General features: G+C 35.1%; 1 protein-coding gene across 1 annotated transcript in view; it reads left to right on the forward strand.

Annotated features, from left to right (window-relative positions):
• Positions 1-26,210, forward strand: part of tafa3a (TAFA chemokine like family member 3a) — an 84,811-nt gene extending 58,601 nt beyond the window's left edge. The window contains exons 3-5 of the mRNA XM_058777803.1: positions 16,338-16,487; positions 19,272-19,396; positions 25,442-26,210. Coding sequence (XP_058633786.1) covers positions 16,338-16,487; positions 19,272-19,396; positions 25,442-25,453 — 287 coding nt within the window. The 3' untranslated portion in view covers positions 25,454-26,210. The remainder of the gene's footprint in view (positions 1-16,337; positions 16,488-19,271; positions 19,397-25,441) is intronic.
• The last annotated feature ends 318 nt before the right edge of the window (positions 26,211-26,528 follow it).

Here is a 26,528-nt window from a genome sequence, read left to right on the forward strand (position 1 = left end):
TCTGCTTTACTGCAAAATAATTTTCTTCATTTTCTAAATTAAGTTAGTAAAATATATTCGTTTTAAAACAAAATCACTTGAGAAACAAAAATAAACAAATACTGTACATGAAATATTATGTTATTTTTCACACAATATAACTTGATTTTTATTACCCATTGTCTTTTTTTATTATTACTTTTTCAAGCATGAATCTAACAAAATTTAGTGAGGTTTATTTTCAGATCAAGATATGTAAACAGTGACAACTAATAAACAGTGGCAAAAATGCTAGTTGAGCGAGTATTTAGCAACTGTTATAATATTGAAAACTGTTATTAAATGAGTGTGGTTGTTAATTGTGCTACTTGTCAGACTTGTCACTATTTCCTTTCCATACAAATTAGACTTTTGTTGTGCAGTAAGAACTGTGAAATTGGCATTTATATCATTAATAGCTCCAATAATTGATAATTTGGTCTTGGAAGAAATATTTTGTTGGGAAATATATGCATCAGTGTAAAATCTCTTTTATATAAATTCATAAAGCCATAAGATCATCTCTTACTGTTGATTAGATGGAATGTTTCCCTCCTCTTCTCCTTAAATAGATGCGTCTCTATATTAATACACAGCAATCAAGCACTTTCTGATTTGTTAGTCAGTAGCTGCAGGGGGAGATTCTGCAAAGCATGCTGGAATAATGAAGGCGTGAAAACCACATTGCAAGAGCTGATTATCAGATTTAGTCTGACAGCTGGTCTCTTTTCTTCAGATGCAGGGCTTGAAGTGATACACTATGCAGGTCATAAAGTTAGAGATGCAACTGGTTCTGGAATAATGTTCTGTTGATGTTAAGATGAAAAGTGGCCCCAAACTGAATTGAATTATAAAGACTATGAGATCATCAGAATATTTCACTGTGCAAGGTTAACTTGCACATACCCACCTACGCTTTAATGCTTGCATTTGTTTAATTGCCTTCTTTGTCCAAATAAATAATAGTTGACATCAAATTTTCAAGGCTTGGCTCTTAGCATGGTGCAGTTATCCCCTGCTGGTAGATTTCATAACTACACCATTGAAACTGTACCTCTCTGCAGGTATTATAGCTCTTCTTGGTTGATATTGTAAATTACATAAGGTTTCTTGCTAGAATTGTTCAGTTAAATTGAACTTTAAGGGTTTTTTAGAATCAACTTTAAGGTAATTTCCATATTGACTTACATGTTGCCTGGCTTGACACTGACTCCTGAATTTCAGCCTAGAGTGGGCTCGTGTCTACAAGGGAAATCATGCATGCCTCGGTGCTATAGCTTGTAATAGGGAAAGAGAGGAGGAAGACATCTCGACATTCGGACTGTGACATTTTGGTGTCTGCAGGGCAGGTCATCGTTTCCTCTGGGACACCGGACCACGTGGAACACATTTCACAGCGCACTGGGCTAAAAACATGATGTAATGTTTGAGGAGATGGTATAGATAGATAGATAGATAGATAGATAGATAGATAGATAGATAGTATACGATGCAATAGATGCTGTATGATGTAATATATTAGATGGAAAGATAGATAGATAGATAGATAGATAGATAGATAGATAGATGGATAATATGATGTGATAGATGCTATACAATGCAATATACACTATATGATGCAATAGATGCTAAATGATGCTATATATTTGATAGATAGATAGATAGATAGATAGATAGATACTGAAATATATTCTAAAATACAATAGATAATATAGGACAGACAGACATGGCATAAATGTTTGGCTCAAAGTGGTTTGACCCAAGTACTTTATGTGACATTTAAGTAATAATTGTTTCAGTTGTAATAGATGGCTTTTGCCTTTGGGTGATGTTTGACAACACGGACAAGGTGAAGGAAGTGAAGGAAAAGCAGCCAGCAGTTTAAAAAGCTTCCAGGATTGTGCAGAGCAAAGTAGAGGGTGACTAATTTTTGAAGCAGAAGTATAGATATGTTTTGGTCTCTATATAATGAGCTTCTATTTATTAAAGCAGTATTTTTCTGTAAAGCTGCTTTGAAACGCTGTCCATTGTAAAAAATGCTGATATAAAAACGACTATTCCTAAATGTGCACAATAGTAATAGCTAAGCTTCAGAAGGTGTGATCAAACTGGACTGAAACTGCAAGCATATAAGCTCAAGCGAGCATCCAGAAACAGTAATAATCAGTTTACATTAAACATATTAAGCACTATTTTAACAATTTTACTTTTGTTCTTTCAAGTCATAGTCAGTATAAGTGATCTTGTGTTCCTCCAGCACTAGTTTCTTATCATTATAGCTCATCTGACTTTTCATACAGTAATCCCCGCTCATAAATAAGGCTTCACCCATGAGTAGCATCTCATTAGTAGCCATTGAGACTCCCTGATAGTCAGTCTGTGACTCCGAGCAACATGATTTTTTCTATTTTGGTCCGGAATAAAAGGGGATCATAATGATTTTAACTGATGGAGGCAATTAGCAGAGAAGTGCTGACAGCGGTCTAGCGGGCAGTGCTGAGAACAGCGTGTTAACATCGCCATCATGAAGCTTTTAAAATGACTCACTGCAGTTTTTTTTTAAAGGCTCACATTTATATGTTCTAGGACCCTGCAATTTTGGCCATCAATTTTGAGATGATAAGTGTGACGGGTGGGGTTTGTTCAGTCTCTGGCTGTTTTAAATAACCTAGCTTTGGATTTTTGGGGGGCTGAATCTCATGCAAGATTGACTTATGCATTTCTGACCTTATGCAAGGTGAAGACCCAACTCTGTGTATGCTTTGCAAGACCCACTTTGCATGCAACATATTTTATTGGACTGTCCAGCTTTTATTGCTAGTAGACAATGTATTTATGTAGAACGCTCACGTAAGATTTTTTCCAGAAAAATTGTTATCATATGTAAAACATATTGTACATTCTTAATTGTTGTATTTTTCGTTTTGTTCGGTTTTTAGTTTAGTTTAAGTGGGCTTAAGCTCTCTTTTCTTTATTGAAGAGTGCTTGTAATATACCTTTAATTGTAGTATACCATTTAACCTTTTGAGCGGTACGGTCCCACATATGGGATTTTCATTTCCGTGCCACTGGGAGTACGGTCCCACATATGGGATTTAGAACGTTCGGTGACGTCGCATAACTGCCAAATTCAAACTGCGTTTTCGCGCGTTGACTGATGCTGAGATGCAGCTGCACTTGTCATATAATCGCATCTATGCAGTGTTTTTAACCACATAATGTTTATTTTATGCTTTAGACATTTAAATACACATAAGTACTAGTAAAACAATACATTTAGAGTTCGTAAAATACACTCAGATGTTTATGGAAGCAGCAATAACAATCCATTCAAATATAATTTTCAGACGTGTTTTATTAATACCAAATACACATAGTGTAAGTAACTATAAAGTTCACTCTATTCTCCTCCCATCTCACCCGCCACTTACTTGCATGTATTTCGCGAGAAATTGATGAATTTACGTGATGTAAATCCGACTGACAGGACTCTCTGAACTGCCGCGCGAACAAACATGGCGGCGCCCATCTCACATTACAGATCACGATCAAGATCATTTAGAACTGTTTTTAAACGATAAAACACACTCATTTGCACATATTTGTGAATCGGAATATCAGATAGTTGATTATATGGTAAGCAGGTTTATGAATATTTTGAATAAAAAAGGAAAAAACGAAATAAAAGCGATCCATCTGTCATACAGTGTTATTGTGGCCGCGGTGTGTCACGTGACAATCATGACGCGTCGCCATGGAAACATTAAGGGGAAACGTTCTAAAATAACGGTCGCCTAAAAAAAACTCACTCTGGGGGGACCGCTGGAATATTTTAAACTCACCACTGAAAAGGTTAATATATAGCTTGTCAGTTATTATTACTTGATGTCAGAAATATTGATTATATTGAAAGCAATATCGCATAGTAAGGCTAAACAAGGAAACAAGCGCTGTAATTGATTTCGAATGCACACATATATCTTTTCATGGTGACATTCAATCAGAGTTTTGGGTTTCACTCGGTTAACTGCAGCACTGATAATGCAGACTATTTTTTTCTCACGGTTCGTTTGCACATCTCCAGTAGAGTCGCATTTCATGGTTTGAGCATGGGTATATTTTCACCCAGCTGAGGATATGTCAGGAAACTCAATATTTCTCTCTCAACTCTAATAAGGAATTCCTTGCTGTTATTACTAGAACAGATTGATGGCCCCAGATCGTAAATTAAAGATATTTGCTTTAATAACTGTCCCTTTGAAACTACCCACTCAATAAGTGCAAGTAATAATACGATATCAATCCTGGAAGACATTTATGAGCAGGCATCCTTCACTAAAGGAGACGAGGCGAGAGATCTATTGTGAGAGATGCTCCAAAGGGTTTGTGGATTTCTCGGGTTGTTGGTTCCCTCCCTCTCTATATTAGTTTCCACTACACCTTACCCCAAATGTGTTAAAGTTCTGCTAGTTACCCACAATAGGTAGTTGGGCCCAAGTGAAATCGAATGTTTTACTTTTTACTTGCGCAGTTTTTATAATGAATTCTATCAGTCGTCCATGTAGGCAGTTTATAGCATGCAATGCCTTATTGTACATAATTCAAATAATACACTTTCAAAGAAGATATGTTTCTTGTTTTTATTAAGTAAAACAGTATCTTTTATTTTATTTCAATTAATTTTACTTTCTGGTTCACTCTGGAAATGTTGCACTGGAATGTTGACTTAAATTCAGGCAACTGAATTCAGAAAGCAGTTTTTCAACATTAATATTAGCACCAAATTTAGTAATATCAACTAGTGTGACACCACAATAAAAATGAATTATGTTTGTCTTATTTCCAGTGTTGATTCTACATTATATATCAATATAGAGTCCTGTATTTGTGAAGTCAAATTTCTATGCATATGCCTTAAAGGGTTGTAACCCCTGGATGCAGAATCTTACACCATAAGCCTCTCAGTTTGCTCAGATAACATCTGTATGCTGGTGTACTCCTAAAATAGAGTAGATATACAGTACCCATTTAAATTTTAAATGTCTTTCTCTTCCCGGAAAATGAACCAAAAATATTGATGACTCATCTTGTACACTGCAATTACATTTCACCCTGCATACGGCGGCCTTTTGAGTTGGAGTTGCTGAGAAATGTGAATTACCATGAATCTACATAATAGCATGTTAGACTAACAATATTGTCTCAAATTTTATCCCAACAAGCCTAAAAGAGTCTGAGCAATTTCTTGTTGAACAGTGCTACTGACTGGTTAAGGGTCTGCAAGCTCCCAGCATGCATTGCTGCATGTGGTTACTGTTGTAAGATTATTGTTGTGCTGTTTGCTTGAATTTATTCACCTTGCTGCAGACTTGGTGTCCCTGAGTGAGACTGAGTAAGTCTGAGACTAAGATTTCAGCTCGTGCTTCGGTCTCAACTGGGCGCGTATCAGTTTTGCAGTAATTAATTTAGCATTCATATCTTACATGCAGTCTAATCCCTGTCTGGTGACCCACAGTGACCAGTGATACTACTAGAAAAGTGATGCTGGTTAAATTATGCAAAACAAAATGTTCAGTGCTAGGGCGCGATGCGGTGTTCTCAAATGTGAATTAATTATGACCAGCAGCTAGCATACAGTAGGTTAATGACTCTTGAACAGACCTCAGTTAAAGTAATTTAGACTATTAAGAATTCATAATTGTAATATTTCACCTCTGGCTGGCGGCAGCTTTGCTCAACACTCATTGTATTGAGCAATTTGGCCGATTAACAATTAGTACTTGCAATATTTCACCTTGACCCGAAATGGCGTAGTTGAATGAGTCAGAGCTATATGGAAGGTTTTATGATGGTTTTGGTTGGCAATCTAATCTGGACCTTGGAGATGTAGATCCTTCAAATCTAAAAGTTGCCTTTGAAAACTTCTAAAATAAATGATCATTTAATACAGGCCAGGTAATGTTGTATTTTATATCATGCACTATATTTTATGCCATTCTGGATGGGAGTGAGTTTGTTTATTTCAGTTCATGGGCTGTTTCCTTTCCGCCTCAGTCTGTAGACGACAGCACAGGAAGCTGATTGGTGTTGTTTGTTACCACGGCAGCATGTGTGATGACATCTCCCCTGTCAGTCATGTTTTGCAGGCTCAGAGGAGAGTGTATGTGTTTGTGTGTGTACGTGTGCATATGTGAGATATAAAACACTACTGACACTTTGAGGGTGGGGACAGCGTGCTATTTAGAGCAAACATGACTGTAGCGAGAGGCAGGATGCATTCGGAATGAACGAACACGTGGGAAAGCCAACACTGATTTCTCTGCTCATGTAGGTATTAGGCTGAATATGGCTCTAAAATAACAAAACGTGGTCTATTTAAGTAGTATTTGTGCATATATGTTTCCTTCAATATTATATCATAATTTCATTTATTTTATCAGCTTTGGGACTTTTGGACTGGCTAGAATCCACCATACTGTAATATTAAACCTCACCCTTTATAAAGAACGTGTTTGTTTCACACCTTAATTTTCCAATAGTGTCAGATGCTGTGATGTGAATGCTATTCAGGAAAGCTTCTGACCTTGGATGCTCCTCTAATGGATGGGGAAAGTAACTAAATATTGAAGCTATCGTCTTGAAAGCAGTACAAAACAAGAACACCCAGACAGGCAGGTGTAATAAAAGTCTCAGAAGTGAAAAAAGTAGAATTCTCCCTGAATAAACTATGGAGCAGCCAGGGCTGCTATATATATTTTAAAATTTATATTTAAGCTCTAATGATACAGAGTAAACAGTGTGCCTATGGACTTTGCATTACAGCAGCACCTCTCGTAACTCGCAACTTACTGCCACCTTAGGATGAAAATACTTTGTATTTCTTATTTGCAAGTCACTTTGGGTAAAATTAATAAATTCTTCTAAATGAATAAATGTTAATATGCCTAATCTAATTGAAATTATTGGTCAATAGCTATGCCTACTTGGGTGATAAACAGAAATATTAGCTCTCCATTGTGTTAGTTTCATAACTTTCCAACATCCTTTTAAAAATATTTTAATAAATCATTTTATTCAGCATACAGTATGTTTATTTATTTAAGGAAATATTACTTTAAGCTAATTTAAGTTCAGAATACCGTATGTGATTGTTGTAAATATAATAATAAATATAATTAATTCTAATAATATTTAAATTGTTTTATCCTGCATACAATGTTCCCACAGACACTTTATACAACACTTTATAATTATTTACATGTCTTTTGTATTATATAATAAACCAAGTGTCAAAATAAATAAGTAAATAAAAAATTGACACTTGGTTTGATATTTTATTTAGTGCAAGGAAAAAATTCATACATTTAAATTTTTCATTGTATAAATTGAAATTATTGTGGTCATTGTTCACTTGACTAGATTATTCGATTATTTATTAGATTACACTTCGACTAGTTATTTGGCATTGAAAAGTCCATATAAAAGAGCTGCTAGTCATAATTAAACATAATCAATTTGCTAAATAATTCAGAAATGCACCTGAAAGCAAACATTCTTGTATGTATCTGCATGCAACTGATGGATTGAAAGTTGCATACTCCCAACTCTTTCTGCCTTTCTCCAGACTTAGTGCCATTTCTGAAATGCTGTAATAGCAGTATTCCTCACCTTTACTTTCATCCACCATTTGCCAAGTGTGTGTCAAACGGTGACAGCGACTCTATTAGTTTCATGGTGTTGCTCTTTTTCACAACAACTGAAATGTAATAACATTCAGAGACCATTGACTGAGATAGGTGCGTGATTCCTCAAGGGAGGACCATTGATCAGAGGCAGCCTTTAATGGTGCAATGTAGAGATGGATGGTGTTGGACAGAGGTTCATTTGAGCCCTTGGCCGATGTGTTCTGAATCTGTCAGCTACAGCAATCTGTCACCAAACCTTTGGCTTGACCATTATGTGCACCCTGGTGTCTGGGAAAGGATACAGCAGGGGAAGGAAAGAGAGCCAGGGAGATCTTTCAAATGGATACCGCTATGATGAATGATATTTACAGAGGGAGAATGGTAAGCAATGATCTGTGGAGTATTTTGGAATCACTATCCCTGCCTCATTAAGCGGTGCGGTTACGTGTTGACCCAGATTGCGAATCAGCGAATGTAATATTTCTCAAACTGTTTAAGCATTCATGTAAATACAGATTTGTTGATTATCGCATTATGGTGATCTCGCATATTAGGAAAAGATCACTAATTTGTTTTTAAAGAGAAACAATGCCAACGGAAAATTCCGGTTGTGTTAAATGATAATGATGCCACTGGTGATGTCTCGAGGCATCATCAGCGAAAATGGATTTATTAATAATGTTGACTTGTGCTTAAAGGGGTGTAATGTTTATTTGCAGAAGACTGTCTGGGAAATGAAAGGACTGTGCCTTGAATTTGTAATTAGCAAAAATATTAAGAATATTCAATCGAAGACAGGAAAAAAGAAGAAAAAACGGGAAATTTACCAATTTTGTATTGTAGATTTTAGTCTGTCAATTCTACAATTTTGTGTTACATTTTTATATTATTTAAAAAATGCTAAATAAAAGCATTTGCAGTACTAATGGACATTTTGTGTGTTGTGAACATTATTTTTAACCTTTCTGTGACAATTCATATAGTGAAATCCATTAATTAATATATTGCTATATTTTAATAATTTATTATTATTAGATATTTTCCCCCTCACAGGTGAGATTTTCTATGATTTTTTAAAAATGATTTTTAATAAAAAATTGTGGCATTCTATGTATATGCAGTTACATATATGAATTAAATCCATTATTTAAAATATTATAATCATTTAACAATTTATTATTATTATCAGTTATTCTTTCCCCTCACAGGTGAGATTTTCTATGATTTAAAAAAATAATAATAATTGAATAAAAAATTGTGACATTATCTAATTTTATTATGCATATTATTTTATGTGCCTATTTTATATTCATATTTTTATTGTTTTATCAATGCATTATACATTTACATTATAACATTTACATGTTATATATTAAATTATGAATTGTATATTAAATAATATTAATAAATGATTAAATTCTAATATATTAAATCATTCAAAAATAATTCAAATTTGACCCAACATAGCCAAAGACTTTCAGACTAGACAGCTAATATACAGTACAGTACAGTTCCTACCATCAAAAGCAAACGGTTATCATTTTCAGGTACTCATGCATGTTTCTATTGTGTGCTTTTCAATTTCTGTTTACACCAGCATGAGGTTTTGGACCTCTGCCCAGACTCGCTCCTGTTTTGGGAGTGTTGACTTCATATTAGCCTTCGCTAACCACAGAGGTACTTTAGCTGTGTTTGTGTGTTGTTGTTGTTTTTCGGCAGAACCTGAACGGCCGTATCTTACAGGCGCAAATTTGCTGTCATCGCCCCAGCCCGGGCTTTCCACGGCTCGCTGGTTATCAGAGTGCGTCTTGTGTCAGGGAAAAACAGAGTGTATTTGTGTCAAAGATCTGACCCGGTAAAGAACATTTGATGTGACATCTATTCATTTAGACTTTTTAGAGACCCTCTCACCCCTCCCCGCACCCAAACACCTCTGATCAGGTAACCAGTGTGGCGTCGAGACGGAGCGTTTGATCTTCCATTTCTGCAGCCCTCAGATGGCTAGCTCTCCTATCGCCTCATAACAATTTCATAAGTGACTTGCTGTAAATTGCCATGGCGATGGTATGGTAATTGGGTTGCCACTCTGCTTCACTTTCTCTCTCTGGTCAAAGAAAAAAAAGGGAGAGAAGCATTTCTCTTTCTTTTCGCTGCAGTCACACTGAGTAATAAGTGTTAGGACAGACGGAGTGAAAGTGAGCTTGATCACAGAGTCGAGGAAAAGGAGTGCACTCATTTCCTGCTGCGCAACTTAGAGAATGTGTTAGTAATGTGCTACTCCGTGCAGTTTACTGAAAAGCGTTTTTGGTGCTGCCTCTACTGACCACCCCTAATCATTTACAAATGTAGCTTGACTTATTTTTATCAGTTGTTGAAATTTGATGCTTTGATGGATCTTCGCACTAAAATTAAGTCTGCAGGAATAAACATTTATTATTATTATCAATGTTGAAAACAGTGTTGTTCTTATATTTGTGGAAACCATGATACATATTTTTTTCAGAATTCTTTGAATTGAAAGTTCAAAAGAGCAGCATTTATTTGAAATAGATTTTTTAAGTAACAATGTAAAACTAATTTAATACAACCCATTTAATTTAACTTAATTTAATTTAATCTTAGCTGAATAAAAGTATTTATTTCTTTCCAAAGGAAAAATATATATATTGAAGGTAGTGTACATGTAAGTTATAAGAGAAAAGCTGTTGTTATTATTATTATTATTATTATTATTAATATATTATTATTAGTGTTATCATTATTTATTTGTTTTATCTATCGATATTTATTTATGTATTTTCAACAGGAAATAACCGTGTTCACAGGAAAACTAACATGCTTATTGTTTACTTAAATTACTTAAAAATGCATATAGTTAACTGTTAAAACTCAAAAATATAAATAACTTTTAAAAAGAAAATTGCGACCATTTATTCTATAGATGATGATTATTGTTGTTATTATACAGTAATTAATAATAATAATACATATTATTTTAATTTTAGTTAATTACTATTTCAGTCTTATATTTGTGTACCAATACTTTGATTTTCATTATTGTGATGCAGCGCTAGGTTTTTACAGCTAAGCGCAGTTGACATGTGAAAAGTGTGACTTCTGTGTTCTTTTTAGATTTGTGGGTTTTTTTTTTTTAAGCTAAGGTGTTGTGAATGTGCTTGTGTGCTCTGGTCAGTGCACCATTAATGAATACTTCATGATGTTATTTAACTCTCGGATGACTAAATCAATATTACCCTTCCTTCTTCATTGAGCATAGAACATTCATGGAGGAACAGATGGTTCTTTACAGCCGTGAAGAGTCAGTCTGTTTTGGACGTATCAGACTCCGTACATCATGCAATGCACACACACACACACTCACCATCCCTGCTCCATTGAACCGGTGAGGCTGATATTGTCTGTCAAGCGCCTTGGGTTGGAGAGACTACCAAGACTCTGGCGATGAATGTGTAGTTGGCTCCAGAATGAACCTACCGATTTCATGAATGCTTTAATGAATGCTGTTAAGCATGTTGCATTAGGCATGTTGCAAACCTGCATCTTCCAAGTCAGTATTTGGATGCTTTAACCTTACTTCAAAATATCAGTACATTTGGAAGAAGTTTCTGCTTCTGCCTTCTTTTAAAAAAATAAACACAAAATTATATAACGCAATGACATTTAACATTTTTCGTGGTTTAGTACTTTGATGTGATACAGGATTAAATCAGGTCTCCAATGGTTTATTTTTGCACTTGGTTAAACAGACACTGTCACTGTAGTTATTAGCTTTGAGGCTGCAAACAGAGCTTTGCGTTGAAACGTATGAGAGGAGTTAACAGATATGAAGAGGCTTTGTTATTGCTCATGAGTAATTGTTGCCTGTCACATGAAACGAAAGCAAACTGTACCGTTAAGGACACCCCTTTATGCTTTTGTTTAGCATGGCAACATAATAGCTGTTTTGATGTGTCCTTGGCTAATGATGGTTTAATCATTTGTTTACTACGAGGTATATGATGATATTTAGTCATCCTTTGCTTTAACGGCTAAGCACCTCGCTCTTATTTTTTCATCCAGCATCTCCATCACAGTGTTTCTGGGTGGAAAAACAACCTTTGAATAGCAATTTTGTGAACACAAAGTCTGTCATCTCTCTCTTGCACCAAAGCAGAGGGTGGCTGTGTTATGCTAATTCAATAGGAGCTTAGTAGGAACATATTATATGTTTTCTCTCCTTTTTTGTTATTCGTCAATATGTTCGCTGACTATTTGTGGAAAAAGAGCAGCTCGGCTCCAAAAAAGCCCATCAACGACAGACTGAAAAAGCACAGAAGTAAGGCATAAAGGGGAAAAATGCCTGCTTAATGCTCACACTTGCATTTGAGGCAGCAATCTGTTCTGTTTTATTTTTAAAATGGCCTTTACCCTTGTGGAGAATGTCACACATCCCAATGTTAGATGATTTTACCCTTCAACTCGCATTAATGAGAAACTGCATGGAGACTCTTAGATCCTAACCACATCTGACAAGTGCCAGCAACATTTGCAAATCCTGTGAAATAACCATATGTTTGTCATTGCTTGAAAGACTTTTTGGGCTGTTGAAAAAACCATATGTTTGGTTTTTTAGCTTTATTGTATTTGGAAAGGTGTTTGATATTTCTAAGCAAAAGTATCTGAACAATTTTTCCATGCTTAAAATATTATGAGTATCAATGCATTAGATAAAATAAAAGTTACCTTTTAAAGGGTCATGAAACCCCGTTTAAGCGCCTGTTTGTTTTCACCACATTTTTGAAAAATGCTACAAAAGTGAGTGTGGTGCGCTGCGGAGTGTAGGGGGAAGAGGGCAGACAGACAACACATAGCTTTGTGTTCAGACAGTCTCATTTCGTTCCCATTGAGTTAGAAACACAAATAAATGCACAGCCATTTTTCATCTGCATCGAAAATATATGAATGTTGAACCTCAAATACATTTTAAGGATTATTTTGCGCCGTTTACAGTACACTGTAAGAAACTGACTGTGAAATTTACAGTAATTAACTGGCAGCAAGTGACAAGTAACTTACTGTAGAAGAAATAACCATATTCGCTGTTTTCATTTACAGTAGCAACCATGTAACTGTAAAGTAAAACTCACTAATTTGCAAGTGCAACTTTTTTTTTTTTTTTTTTTTGGCGTTTTTGTGCGTATTACACAGGACAGTGTAACGATTGGTGTGGGATGGAGAGAGGGGAATGTGATCGGCAAAGGACCTTAAGCCAGGAATTGAACACGGGTCGCCAGAGACACAGTTGCACTATATATCAGTGTGCTAACCACTAGACTGTCGGTGCCGACAGGTTCCATTGCTGTTTAGTTATATTGATTCAGCCCAAATAAATAATAATAAAAAAATTAAATAAATAATGCATGTTGCATGATTTAAATATAAATATTCACAGTTAACTGCTCATTATAATAACAAGCTTTATTAATCATTCTTCACTTATTGCTAGATGTGTTGAAAACAATAAAATCTTGATGACCTTCTGGTCATTTTTATTTATTTATTTTTCTTATAGCACATTGTTGGTTACTGTAATTTTCTACAGTAGCTACATAATTGCTTATTGTGTTTTCTACAATACATTGGTAATTACTGTGATTTTATACAGTACATAATTAGTTATTGTGTTTTCTACAATACGTTGGAAGTTACTGTGAAGACATTGCTGGTTACTGTGACACTCACAGTACTTCTTACATTACTGCAATTTTGACTGAAACTACGGTATTCTACTGTGAACTAGTATACAGTACAAACACAGTAAATATAAGCCTTTTGATGGGTTGATATATATATATATATATATATATATATATATACAGTAGTCAACATTTGAAGTGGATCAAAACCTTTCATCAAAGTTGTCCTAAAACCTAAAACCAAAATGCGCTGTTGCCTTAGGACAACTTTGATGAACTTTTTTGATCCACTTCAAATGTTGACTACTGTATATCAAATAAGCTCCTTTTATTTTGCTTTCTGTCATGTAGTTAACACCAAACTAGTTTTGATATGTTTATCATCCATCTAGTTCATCCATATCCTCACAGTCTTCATTGGGATGATGCTGCTTGTCAATGTGGGATCAATGGATGTGATTGTGGTGTTGAAAGCAGTGCCTAAGAGCCGTGCCAGCTCCCATTACTGTTAGCACCCGGATCGTGCCCCCTCCTGCTGCTGAGGCAGACGTTCCCTGACTCTGCCAGACGACCAGCCTGCACACCTTAAGTGAAACATATCGATCGCAGCTATTGCAAGTCCATGGAAATTTTGCACAGATGTCCAGAGAAAGACACAACGCCTTCTAAGAAAAGGTCTCACATCAGTCGAGTATACAGAGCCAAGAAGTAGCTGTTTAATTCTCTTTGTTGGTCCTCGGGCACCTTGCTAAACACTGCCCACTTAATCTTCACAGGAGCCGATTGCTCATGTACACACACACACATTCTGCCTATAGATTTGGTTGGCTTGTTTATGACCTTGGTGAAAGGGTTATGGTTTAATCAGTAGTTCGCACTGTTTCTCCAGGCCCTGCCAACCTATTGCTGCAACGTAATGAAGGCTGCTACCCTGAGAGAAGCTTTACCACAGCAGGTTGAGGGCTGATCCGGGATCAGGTGCTCCTGTGTTGGTGCCAAAAACATTCTGTTCCAAAAACACGACACTTTCTTTGTTTCATGAATTTGATTCGATTTCAGCGTGACCTCGAGTCAAGGAACAGATTTTGATCAGTGCCAAACATAGAAACTGTTAATTTTCACTGCCAAAATAAAAAGCTTTTGAGTTTTCAAAGAAGCTCTTGAGTGCATAGATAATATCATTTACATTTATTCACTTGGCAGACACTTTTAACCAAAGCAGCTTGCACTTCACTCGAGGTACACAAGTATATGTGTTCTTTGTGTGTTCGATTGAATCCATGACATTGGCATTGCTGGAGTGTTTTTTCTTCTTCTTCTTAAAACCTTGCTGTACCCATTATTTACAATGTTTTTTTTAAGAATAGTTTGAATGATTAATTTCAGGATTTTTATTTCTTATTTTTATGAAATTACTTTCTCTTAATAATTATTTCTAATGATTTATTAATTAAAAGAAAATACTAAAATAGGATTATGGATTAAAAAAGTTTTTTTTTTTTCAAAATATTGAAATTCAATGTTTTTTGTATTTATTCATTTTGAAATTATTATGTGAATATAGAAATATGCAAAATAAATATAAATTTCATTCCAGCAGTTGTTATACATGTGCTTTTACTTACCTTTAAATGAAATTGTGTGATATCATATGTATTGGCTTTATATCGACCGCCCTGCATGAGCATCAAAAAATCACAAGTTCATCACAAAGTCATTCTTTCATCCATGAGCAGTGAATGGTTCCCTTTTTACCACTTCTCCATCAACTCTGAGAGAATTAAATCAATATTATTGCACATTTTTTATATAATCATGTAATGGCTAAATTATAAAATGTAATTTAGCATCTCTTAACTAGACTTTTTAATGCTCAAACCATTTATCGCATCGCTGCTCTACCAGTGAAGCCAAACTCATATCATGTTAAACTCCAGCTTGTGGAGTAACCCATCCCAGTTTGTGTCTCTGATAGATTTTTACAAGCACTGTGCGGTTGGAAGGTACACACATAAAGGCGGTAATGCACATTGAATGAGTCAAAGCAATCATTTTCTATAAGCTGTTGGAACAAACTCCACCATTGAATATTCAATTTGCATCCGCTCAAACTTTTTGAAATTAACTTTGGCCCTGCAGTGTGTTGGGGCTGAGAGATAATCACACAAAGGGGGTTCAGCCCTTCGCCTGCCGGCGTTTGAATCGGTAAATCTCTGTTTTTCTTTCCCAAGCCCACAATCGGCCTGCCGCTCGACAGAGCCTTTTGTGCGCACGTTAAAGGCTCTTTATTGATTGGAGGCAAAATGTTTTTAATGTTGTTGATGAGATTTTGAGATTGGGCCAGCTAATGGGAAAATGGAGGCCCCTTTTTCAATCAATTTTTAACTCAAGTCTTAAATTGAAAATCTTTACCAATGCAATTAAGGCTGATTTGAAAGGTACACTAAAACTTTCAAAATGTTTTTATACTCTTTTCTTTTTTAAACTCCTCAATTTAGAGCTTCAAAATGATGTGTGAATACACGCTTTTAAATGCTAAGTAACGTCTCTCCCCGCTGTTGTTCAGTCATAGGTGAAGGATAAACAAAACAAAATGAGAATAAATAATTTGCCTGAAAGACCCTTCTAGATGCATAAAGGTCCATGATTATCAATTAACCGTTTTACTTGTAATTACTAAAGTGAATCATTAAACCCAACCCGCTGATCACAGGGAACGTTTTCTTCTGATTTCTGACCTGAGACAAATCAAACTGCTTGCATTAGCATTAATTAAATTGTACGCTGCCTCCACGTCAACAAATTCATTTCCATTGCAGCCACCGGCAGCAACAGAATATGCATTAGTGCCTCATCGTTTCCATCGTTTGTCGGCGAGGAGAGTTTGAAACAGCTGGTTGATTTTAATAGACTCGGTGTCCTTGTTATTTTTCCTCAGTGCACGTCAAAGCGGGAACCTGTGAGGTCATTGCAGCCCACCGTTGCTGTAACAAGAACAAAATCGAGGAGCGCTCCCAAACTGTCAAGTGTTCTTGCTTCCCTGGGCAAGTTGCTGGGACAACAAGAGCGGCTCCTTCCTGTGTGGACGGTAAGACATTTGTTTGTGTGTGTGTGTGTGTGTGGTTTCTGCTGTTTGATTCTGTTAAGCAAAGTAGTTTATTATTTATGTTATACTTGATAGATAGATAAAATGTTAGACTTTTATATTATATTTTCAGTATCATTTAAAGCATTAAAAATTAGCATTATAAATATTATTAACATTAAAAATAACACACACAAGGATAAGATATAATGTAAAAGAACAAATTAAGCAATTTTGTAATAGTCATTGGTTTTCTGAAAATACTATTTGTAATAAACAACTGAATTAAATGAGAAAATTATATATATTGTAATAATGATGCTTTCTCTCTATAGCATTAACATTGGACTTTACATTATATAGATTAATATAGGTATCTATCTATCTATCTATCTATCTATAGTAATTAGGATAATATTAATATGTCCTATCTTTGTTTTGTTCTTGAATATTACAAATGAATTGTATTATTTAATAGATGATTACAAAAAAATATGTGGTGGTACAGTGATGTTTTCATTAAACGTCAAGGAATACCATGCTACTGTAATATTGCATGTCTAAAAACCACGGTAGTGCCATGGTATAATTTACAGTAGAACACAGTAGAAAATACATATGAAGTAACTTGTTTTTGCCTGTTTTATTATTTTAAGGTTTAATGCTCTTAAATAAAACCATCATTTTAAAGTCTAGCCGCCCCTCTTTATCTCAGTCTCATCTCTCTGGGCTGTCACTTCTGAGTCAGCGTCCATTTGAGTGTGACACCGTCATCCTGCTGTTCGCTCGAGTGCAGCGTGGGCTGCTTGTCTAATAACATGTCAGCGGCCCCCTCACTGGACAGGTCAATCGATCTTGATCTTCTTTTCTGCCCTCTAATGCATCTGACAGGTGCTGCCACCCCCTGCTGAGCACCGAGACCACAACACATGATTCTACCTGCTGTATGAGGACAAAAGCCAATACACTTAAGACTGAAAGACACTTGACCTCTCTATACTGTTTTTATGTGGTAGATTGTGTCTACATACTGGGGGTTGTGAAAGTCTGACACAGCATTGGAAATCTGGGATTTTTTTCATGTCTTTTCACTTATTTGTTGATAATGTAATTTGTATTGAAACAAAAATTCACTAGTAGTCTCAGACTTTTGGACCCCAAAAACACAATCCAAATTTTCAAAGAAGCACTTATAGAAAATCTAGAAAAATCTAGAAAATCTACAAAACTAACCATGCTAATTATAGTTGCTTTGCTATTAAACACACTTGTTATTACTTTAAAATGATAATAAAGTAATAGTATGAGAATATCAGTGGTGGCCAATTACCATGGTTTAATCATAGTAAAAATAACTGTAGCAACTGTTATTTTGGTAGTTTTGTAATGTGTATACATATTGAACTATACTTTATGTCTACATTTCAAAAACATCACAAAATAGTTTTGATGATCACAGTGTTTTTTACCTGTTTCCTATATTTGCAATTGAAACAGAAAGTTGTGACTGAAGATTAAAGTTTAAAGGGCTCATTCTTGTTTTTAACATCTCTGGCAGTCTTTTAATTTACGTCAACTTGCTATCGCTAATTGAAAATGTTTTTGCTTTGTTTTTTTTGGAAGAGAGGACATTCTCATTTTAGAAAGCATTTTATTGGCCACAAAATTTGCATATATCTCTATGTACAAGGTCATGAATATCTGTGGTCTGTTTTCCTAAATGTTTATTTGGTAAAAGTTTCACCCAGGATCATTAAAAAAGTGTGCCTGTCTGCAGAATGAAATTATGTTTCTGCTCGCATGTTTTGTGGCACTTTAAATGTACCAGAGGGCTCCACATCAAAAGTGCAAAGCTGTACCAGGTGCGCTACTGAGCAAGTTTACTACATCAGAAAAGCCATACATATGAACCTTGTAATGTCATGCAAACCTCAAAATGTATTAGTTTACAAATCATACAGTATGGTGCACTATTTTGAGGTCATAACATAATATTATGAAAGGAATCACACAAATAATCTATTAAATCTATATAATACTAAATAAACTTATTAAACGGTAATCTGCTTCTGTAATCATAATTTGTGTGAAAAGGAAAAAAAGTTGTTGGTGTATGTTTTAATGTCACTAGTGTTCATATTAGCTGAAAGCTGCAGTGAATTTTATGTATAGGTGCCTTTTTGGAAATTGTAGGTAGAGGTGTGTTTTTCCATTCGGCCTAAAAGTTTATTTTATCATATAGTTGGATTCAGCTGATAGATGTGGACTTAAATCCACAAACTTTGATTTTGATATCCTGCGATCTTAAAAAGTTTATAGCTCCTTCCTCTCTGCCCCATATTAAAAGTTGAGGCCTCAAGCTTGACAATGTCTTCCTTCTGCTTCTCAATTCCCCTTAACCCTCAACATTGTGCCAATCCCCCAGACCGCAACTCTTGTCATCTTGACGTGAAGGAAGAACTTTATCCCGAAAGACATACAGTGAGCGTCGAGCCCACATCGGATTGATGGATTCAAACCGTCAGCTTTGAATCAAAGACCTCCTCCCTGACTAGCCTCATTGTTTTCTGGAGAAAGAGATACGGACATAGTTTCATTTCTTTTGACAGTGGACGTGAGCGAGATCTTCTGAGGTTTTCTCCTCCTCTCAATCTTCATTGCTGCATCCTTCAAAATCTTGGATGCGTGGTGATTTGGGCATGTTTCTTTCCCATTTTGGCAGTTCCCACAGAGTGAGCGGAGTGTTGAGATTCTCTCTTCTTTCTGTCTCTCTCTCTGTCTGTGCAGCTTCTATAGTAGCACAGAAGTGGTGGTGTCAGATGCAGCCGTGTATGGAGGGCGAGGAGTGTAAGGTGTTGCCGGATCTTAAAGGTTGGAGCTGCAGCACGGGAAACAAAGTCAAGACGACCAAGGTGAGAGGGAGCACATCCAATTACAGCACAACCAATAGCCATCATAATAATGCCAGCTTGAGAAATGTTCCAGAATATCTGTAACAACAGACTGTACAACAATAATTCAAATAAAGTGGCCTAATGCATATATATATATATATATATATATATATATATATATATATATATATATATATATATATATATATATATGGGCTAGGTTATAAACTTAAAAGTTATTATTGTTAATTACTGAAAATAAATATTTTAAAATAGAATAATTTAAAATATATAAATATCAAATAAAATAAAATATATATTAATGATCAAATATGTATTATTATAAAATATATATTATATAGAAATATATATTAATTGTATTTAAATATTCATAATATACAGTATTAATATAAAATAATAATAATAAAAACATCAGTTAATATACTGATCATTATACTGAACAGTATTCAGTATTATAATATTGTAACAGTATTATAATATATACTCCACATTTATAAAACTAAATACTAAAATGCTGAAATCAAAAAATGTTTATCCTAATAATTATAATAATATCACTGTATTGTAGTAAATATACTGATCATTTAAAATTTGATCAATGTGACCCTGGACCACAAAACCAGTCATAACGGTCAATTTTTTGAAATTGAGATTTATACATCATCTGAAAGCTGAATACATAAGCTTTCCATTGATGCATGGCTTGTTAGTATAGGACAATATTTGGTCATGATACTTTACAACTATTTGAATATCTGGAATCTGAGGGTGCAAGAAAATCTAAATATTGAGAAACTGTTGTCCAAAAGTTGTCCAAATGAAGTTCTTAGAAATGCATATTACTAAACAAAAATTATGTTTTGATATATTTATGGTAGGAAATTTACAAAATATCTTAATGGAACATGATCTTAATATCCTACTTAATATCCTACGTAATACTTAATATCCTAATGATTTTTGGCATGAAAGAAAAATCAATCATTTTGACCCATATAATGTATGATTGGCTATTGCTACAAATATACCTTTGCTAATTATGACTGGTTTTGATATCATTTGATATCTGAAATTAAAAGCATTTTGCTAACTAGTGTTAGCCATTGCTTCCATTCTTCTTCAGAATGCACTAGCTTTCTGCTTTCCTCAACTGTCATGCTTTCAGCTTGTTAGCGGTCCTTGCATTTGACACTGTCTTTAAATAAAACACAACCTGGGACCTTAGACAACTTTTATTGTGCAACAAAAGCCTAGACAAAAGAAACACAATGTGGCATTGCATTTAGGAAAGTCAGCGCAGGGCAATGATGCGTTTCCGCAGGTTAATGTGAGTTATTGTTTTTATGTTTGCTGCCGCATGTTTGCGAGCCACTGTGTATGTTCGGTTGACACGCAGGGCTTGTAGCCATCCATCAGACTGAGAAGTTTGACTCACCAAATGCCTGCGCTTCAGTTGAGTCCTCCATTATTCATGGGGCAGAGGGGCCTGCGTGAGGCAGACCTTTTTTTACTTTAGCCCTGTTAATAATTCATGCGGCTGCACTCACGTCAACAGCAGGCAGACCTCTGAGGCGTTGGGAGCTACTCTCAAACCTGGGCTTGATTTTTGGGGCCCTCTAGGCCACCGTTCGTGGATGAGGACATGCAATATAACTGCAAGAAAAGATCCCAGAAATGATGAGGGCATGATTGGATTGTTTAATCTGAGGTCTGATCTCTCTGATCATTACTTTTGAACTTTGCACCACATCCCTTGATTCAATTAAATTGGACATATAATGCATTTTTTGCCATGTTCTGAAGTGCTAATTATGATTTATCTTTTTAAAATATATACACAAAATTATAAATTGTGGTTGACAGTGGTTTGTTCTGGAAAAAAATGGTTGCGATACTGAACTTTCAAGAGTCTATGACAATAAAAATGAAATTTCTAATTTTTAAAACCACAGCAAATATACAGTTATCAAATGTAGCATGCACTACCATAGTTTGTGGTGGTGCAATTTTTAAGAAGTTCATATTTTTATTCAGCAAGGATGCATTGCACTTATCAAAAATGACAGTAAAGACATAATATTGCAAAAGTTTTTGATTTCAAATAAATCATGTTCATTGAGATTTCTAATCTTTATAATGTATCATATTTTCAATTAAGCAGAACAACTGTTTCTACATTGATGATAATAAATTATTTTTGAGCCTGAAATCAGTATATTAGAATGATTTCTGAAGGATCATGTGACACTGAAGACTGGAGTAAAGATGCTGAAAATTCAGCTTTACATCACAGAAATAAATAATATTTCAAAATATATTCAAATAGAAAACAGTTATTTTAAATTGTAATAATATTTCACAATATTACTGTATATTTGATTAAATAAATGCAGCCTTGTTAAGCATAAGAGACTTCTTTCAAGAACATGAAAAGTTGTACCCACCCTAAACTTACCCTAAATCCTAAGCGGTAGTGTAATACAGTTTATATTATTGTATTATATTAACAAGTGCCAGCACATAATACAATATTGTGTATGTTGCTGAAAAAATAACACAATAAAATAAAGTTTTGTGCCATATGACGAATTTTAATATACACTCAGGAATATCCTGACCTCTTTCCTGTATATTCTCAGTAGCTCAGTCTGAACTTGTTTCTGTTGAATTGGTGGTCTAGTGAGTCCATGTCTGAACCAGAGAGGGAGGTAGGAAGTGAAGGAGACGGCGGCCAGGACACCTTCCACTTCCTCTGTGTGTCCTCCGGCTGCCTGCTGGCAATGACCTGAAGGTGTAGATTACACTGGGCTTCCCTTAGCAGCCTGCCAGTCTGGCCTCATCCAGAACTATAGAGACCTGCCCTACCCTGGCCTCTGAACCCAGAGCCTTGCTTTTGTGTTTCAGTGCTGGAACAGGACCAGACTTGCATGCTAAACCCTCCCAGATCCAGAGGAGCTAGCGGTTCCGGTCCCTCAGTGTGCTGCTCTCTATTTCGGGACGCTACCGCTGAGCTCATGCTGGTGGTGTGGTTAATGACACTTGAGGTGACAATACAATGTGCCTGTGTGAGCATGTGTCAGTCCCCGTACTAACACCTCATGCCTTAGAGGAAACTTTGAATAGAAGACTTTTCCATTTTTATAGTGCCGAAGGCCCTCTAATGATCAGGAGATAATTAGTTAACACTCTGTGATTGTTGTGTTGATGATATATACTGAAGTGTTGTAATGTTTAGTCTACAGTGATGACACCTCACATTAACATTTCAGTGGGCGGTATGAAATCACTGTAGAAATGGCACAAACAAACAAATAAATAAATAAAACAAGTAGGGCTGCCCCTAATAGTCGACTAACCGTTAGTTGACCAGTAGAGGCTTGGTCTACCAAATTTTCTTTAGTCGTTTAGTCGCAGGGGAAAAAAATCCACAGGCGAACTCACGCAGTCCGTGACGGACAGATCGTTAACGGCCGGTCTATGGTAATACAGTACATCGGGCAGGACATCCAAATGCTCGCCTATCATTCATCGACCTCAAATATGGCTTATCATGTGAAATATATAAGTATTAGCAATTTTACATGGCCGCTCAATCAATGTTAACCTAGAGAAATGTGTGGAAGCTGAACAGTGGAAGCTGAACAGTGGAAGCTGAACAGTACCGCTCACTGCAGGACAGATGGAGGCGCCGGTGCGCTCACATACTCCTAAAATAGCCTACTCCGTCATTTTTGGTCGTACAGAAAAGAGTAAAACATCTTTCGAATCTGTAAAGACTCAACGTTTATTTTTGTGCACTTACAATAACAACAAAACATTGCGCTTTTGTAAAATAATGAAAGAATACAGGATGCGCTTTCTGCCGTCTCGGTCTCTGTGAGCGCAAAACTCCGAAACTCTGTGTATACTTGCCTTACAGATAGGAAAACAGAGAGCGAAATGTCTACTTTCAAATGAACCAATTCAAATAGAAAACAATTATTCTCAGATTATGTAATCCGTATGAAACATGCATACAGGCGCGTCCACTGTGGAGATGACAAGTCAGTGTCGCCGACTTCATCTCTTAAACCAAAAACAAAGAAAGCACTAGTGTATCAATAAATTATTAAAATGTTAATGCAGCCTCCTTACTGTTTTTCCCTGATACATTCATAATCATTAGCTTCTGCGGTGCGCTGTGGCAAGCTTTATGCGTGTGCTTGAGCACTTATAGGCTATGTAGGTAATTAAAGGCTCGTTATAATGATTTAAATGGTTCATTAATAAATGTGCAATTAGTCGACTAATGCTTAAAAATGAACAACTACTAGTCAACCAGAAAAATCTTTAGTTGAGGGCAGCCCTAAAAACAAGTACCTAAAATCCATATAGTTACATTTTTACCATGATATTGGGGTGCTATATGTGTGGTTTTATCTGTAGTTATCATGATCTAAATGTGTGCCACTATTGAAGACCAATGGCTAATTTTAATGAAACTGAAACAGTCAGAATAATTCAATTTCATCATATAAAATTGAGGTTGTTACATCTTTTTTTTTTTTTTACTTTTTCAATAGTGAACATAAATTTACATCTGCATCAACTCAACTCAAGCTACTATCAAATGAGCATTTCAAAGAGAAATTTTGGTAACACGTTATTTTGATAGTCCACGTTAGAGATTTTACTAACAGCATGTAACTTTGCAACTACATGTCAACTAGCAGTCATTAGAGTATTAGTAGACTGTCTGCTTAATATTTTCTAACACTTTATTTTGATTGGTCCACAACATACAACATAGAGTATGAGAAATTTTGCAAGTATATGTCAACTTATTCTACTAACCCTAAACCTACACGTACTTACTACACTACGTAGTTAGTACACATGTAGTTGCAAATTAATGAGAATTAGTTGACATGTAGTTGACATGTAGTTACAAAGTTACTTATAGTTAGTAGAATGTCTAAAGTGGACTATCAAAATAAATCAAAATAAAGTGTAACCAAATTACCAAAATCCAAATACCAAATATCAATATTGTAGCTTGCACTGCAAGCTGTGCTGAAGATACACGTCATCAAAGTCAGGCGACACAAACCTGTTTCATGATTTGAAACAATATCACTCAATAGAACATGCAGAAGCTAAGAAATACATTTTTCTATTAAGATATATATTTTGTTATGGAAAAATGACTGGAAAAGTGTAAGAATTCAAAAATGTGAAGTGTTTGTTATGTTCTTACCATAAAGAATAGTTTAAAACCACAATTAACAGTCTGTTTTCTACAACTTTCACTTAAGTGCCAAATCTGCCTTTAAATTTGAAAGAAATAAAAATGTGAAATTTAACGTGATAATTATTGATATCGACTGATGTGAAATTTAGCGTGAATGATCATTTTTTGGCAATATCGCCTAGTCATATTTACAATTTAAATGATTGTATTATATACAAATATTAATTATATTATAAAAAGATTATAAATATAAAGCCAGTCTTCAGTATATTTCTAGCCATTTATTTTACTTTTTAATTATATTTGTAAATGCTGCTTGAAATTCACTTGTTTATATATTTATATATATATATATATATATATATATATTTTTTTTTTATTTTTTTGTGGATTATGCAGCGAATTAAATACTTAACAAATGAAAGTTGCATTATTTGACTCTCTTTTTTTCAGAACTTGTTGGACGAAAATAAACGATATCACAATATGTGACAGTTGAATTAAAACTATTATTATACATTATATTTTGACTCTAAATTATGATTGAATGCGCCTCATTCGTGTTGTAAAATATACCAATATTTCCAATATGTATACGCACATGATAATATAGATAACATAGTTTCATATATATATATATATATATATATCAATGTATAATAAAAAACTTTTCTGCACATGCAAATACTGTATATCCACTGGTATAAATGCTATTGCAAAATCTTTGTGGTTTGATGTTGATTTTCATCCAGTCCAGCTCTGCTGAAATCACATGCAGACATGAAATGATAACTCGGACTCCTCTTTTTCAGGTCACACGATAGTCTGGGATCAATATACATTTGGGACTAGCAGCTTTTTTTTTTTTTTGATCAAAGCAATGGAAATGAAGATACATAGACTTCAAACTACTTCACAACTATTGGGATCAAGTTGTTGGACCTCAGTTGAATACTAATGTCACTTGGAATGGACCATTTAAACACATGGAATTTTTCTGTCTTTTTTCACCCTCTCTTCTATTTTCGCTCTGCCAAACTCCTGTCTTTGCTTTCTAACAGTGTCGGACAAGATCATAAACCATGTAAAATAAAAATTCCATAAAAATCAACATGTGGACTAGTTCAGAGACAATTCTGCGATTTCAAAACAATGGATTACATTTCCTTTTTGAAGCGAAAGTGGACGTGAAAGGTCGGCTTGTTACTTGAATCATATGTTCCAGAGGCACTAATATTCAGTCCCCTATCCTTTGGTGCCAATATTTTCTTTGTTCTACTATGGGCAGACTTTTTGATCAATGTGAAGTGTATGATTTTTGGGTATGGTTTTGGGGGCACTCAGCTCCATTTTGAAACAGACTTGTGCAAGAGCAAGAGGAAAGTATGACACTAAGAATTACCGGTGTTAATAATGGATGAAAAAGTTGAAGTGGTCTATGGGAGCAGTGAAAAAGAAGATAGCAAAAAGATTTATTGTTTGTTTTTAAAAGCCTCGGTGGCCAATATTGAGTCAAAGTGTCAGTATTATCTCAAATAAAAGTATCTCTATGGGAAATCTCCTGCAATTGTAACTTTGAAGCATGATTACTCTGCCATCATAAAAGAGAAAGCGTATTTAAACGTAGCATCCACCCACCAACAGAACAAAAAGAATAAACAATCAGACATCTTTTATTATCCATCTGTCACGACGCATTCACCAGCTTTGATAAAATCTTCAAGAGCATCAAGATGTCACATGACTATGCTAATGTTCGCATTGAAATTGACATGTAGCCTCTGTCTTTGATATACAGATTTATGTACAGACGCCACGTTATTAGCATTCAGTCAGTGAGTCACGTAGCGCTTTTGCAGCTGTCACAGAACACTTCAGACTGACTTGCACAGGGCAGGG

The sequence above is a fragment of the Onychostoma macrolepis genome, chromosome 06 (assembly GCF_012432095.1).
Source record: "Onychostoma macrolepis isolate SWU-2019 chromosome 06, ASM1243209v1, whole genome shotgun sequence".
NCBI lineage: Eukaryota > Metazoa > Chordata > Actinopteri > Cypriniformes > Cyprinidae > Onychostoma > Onychostoma macrolepis.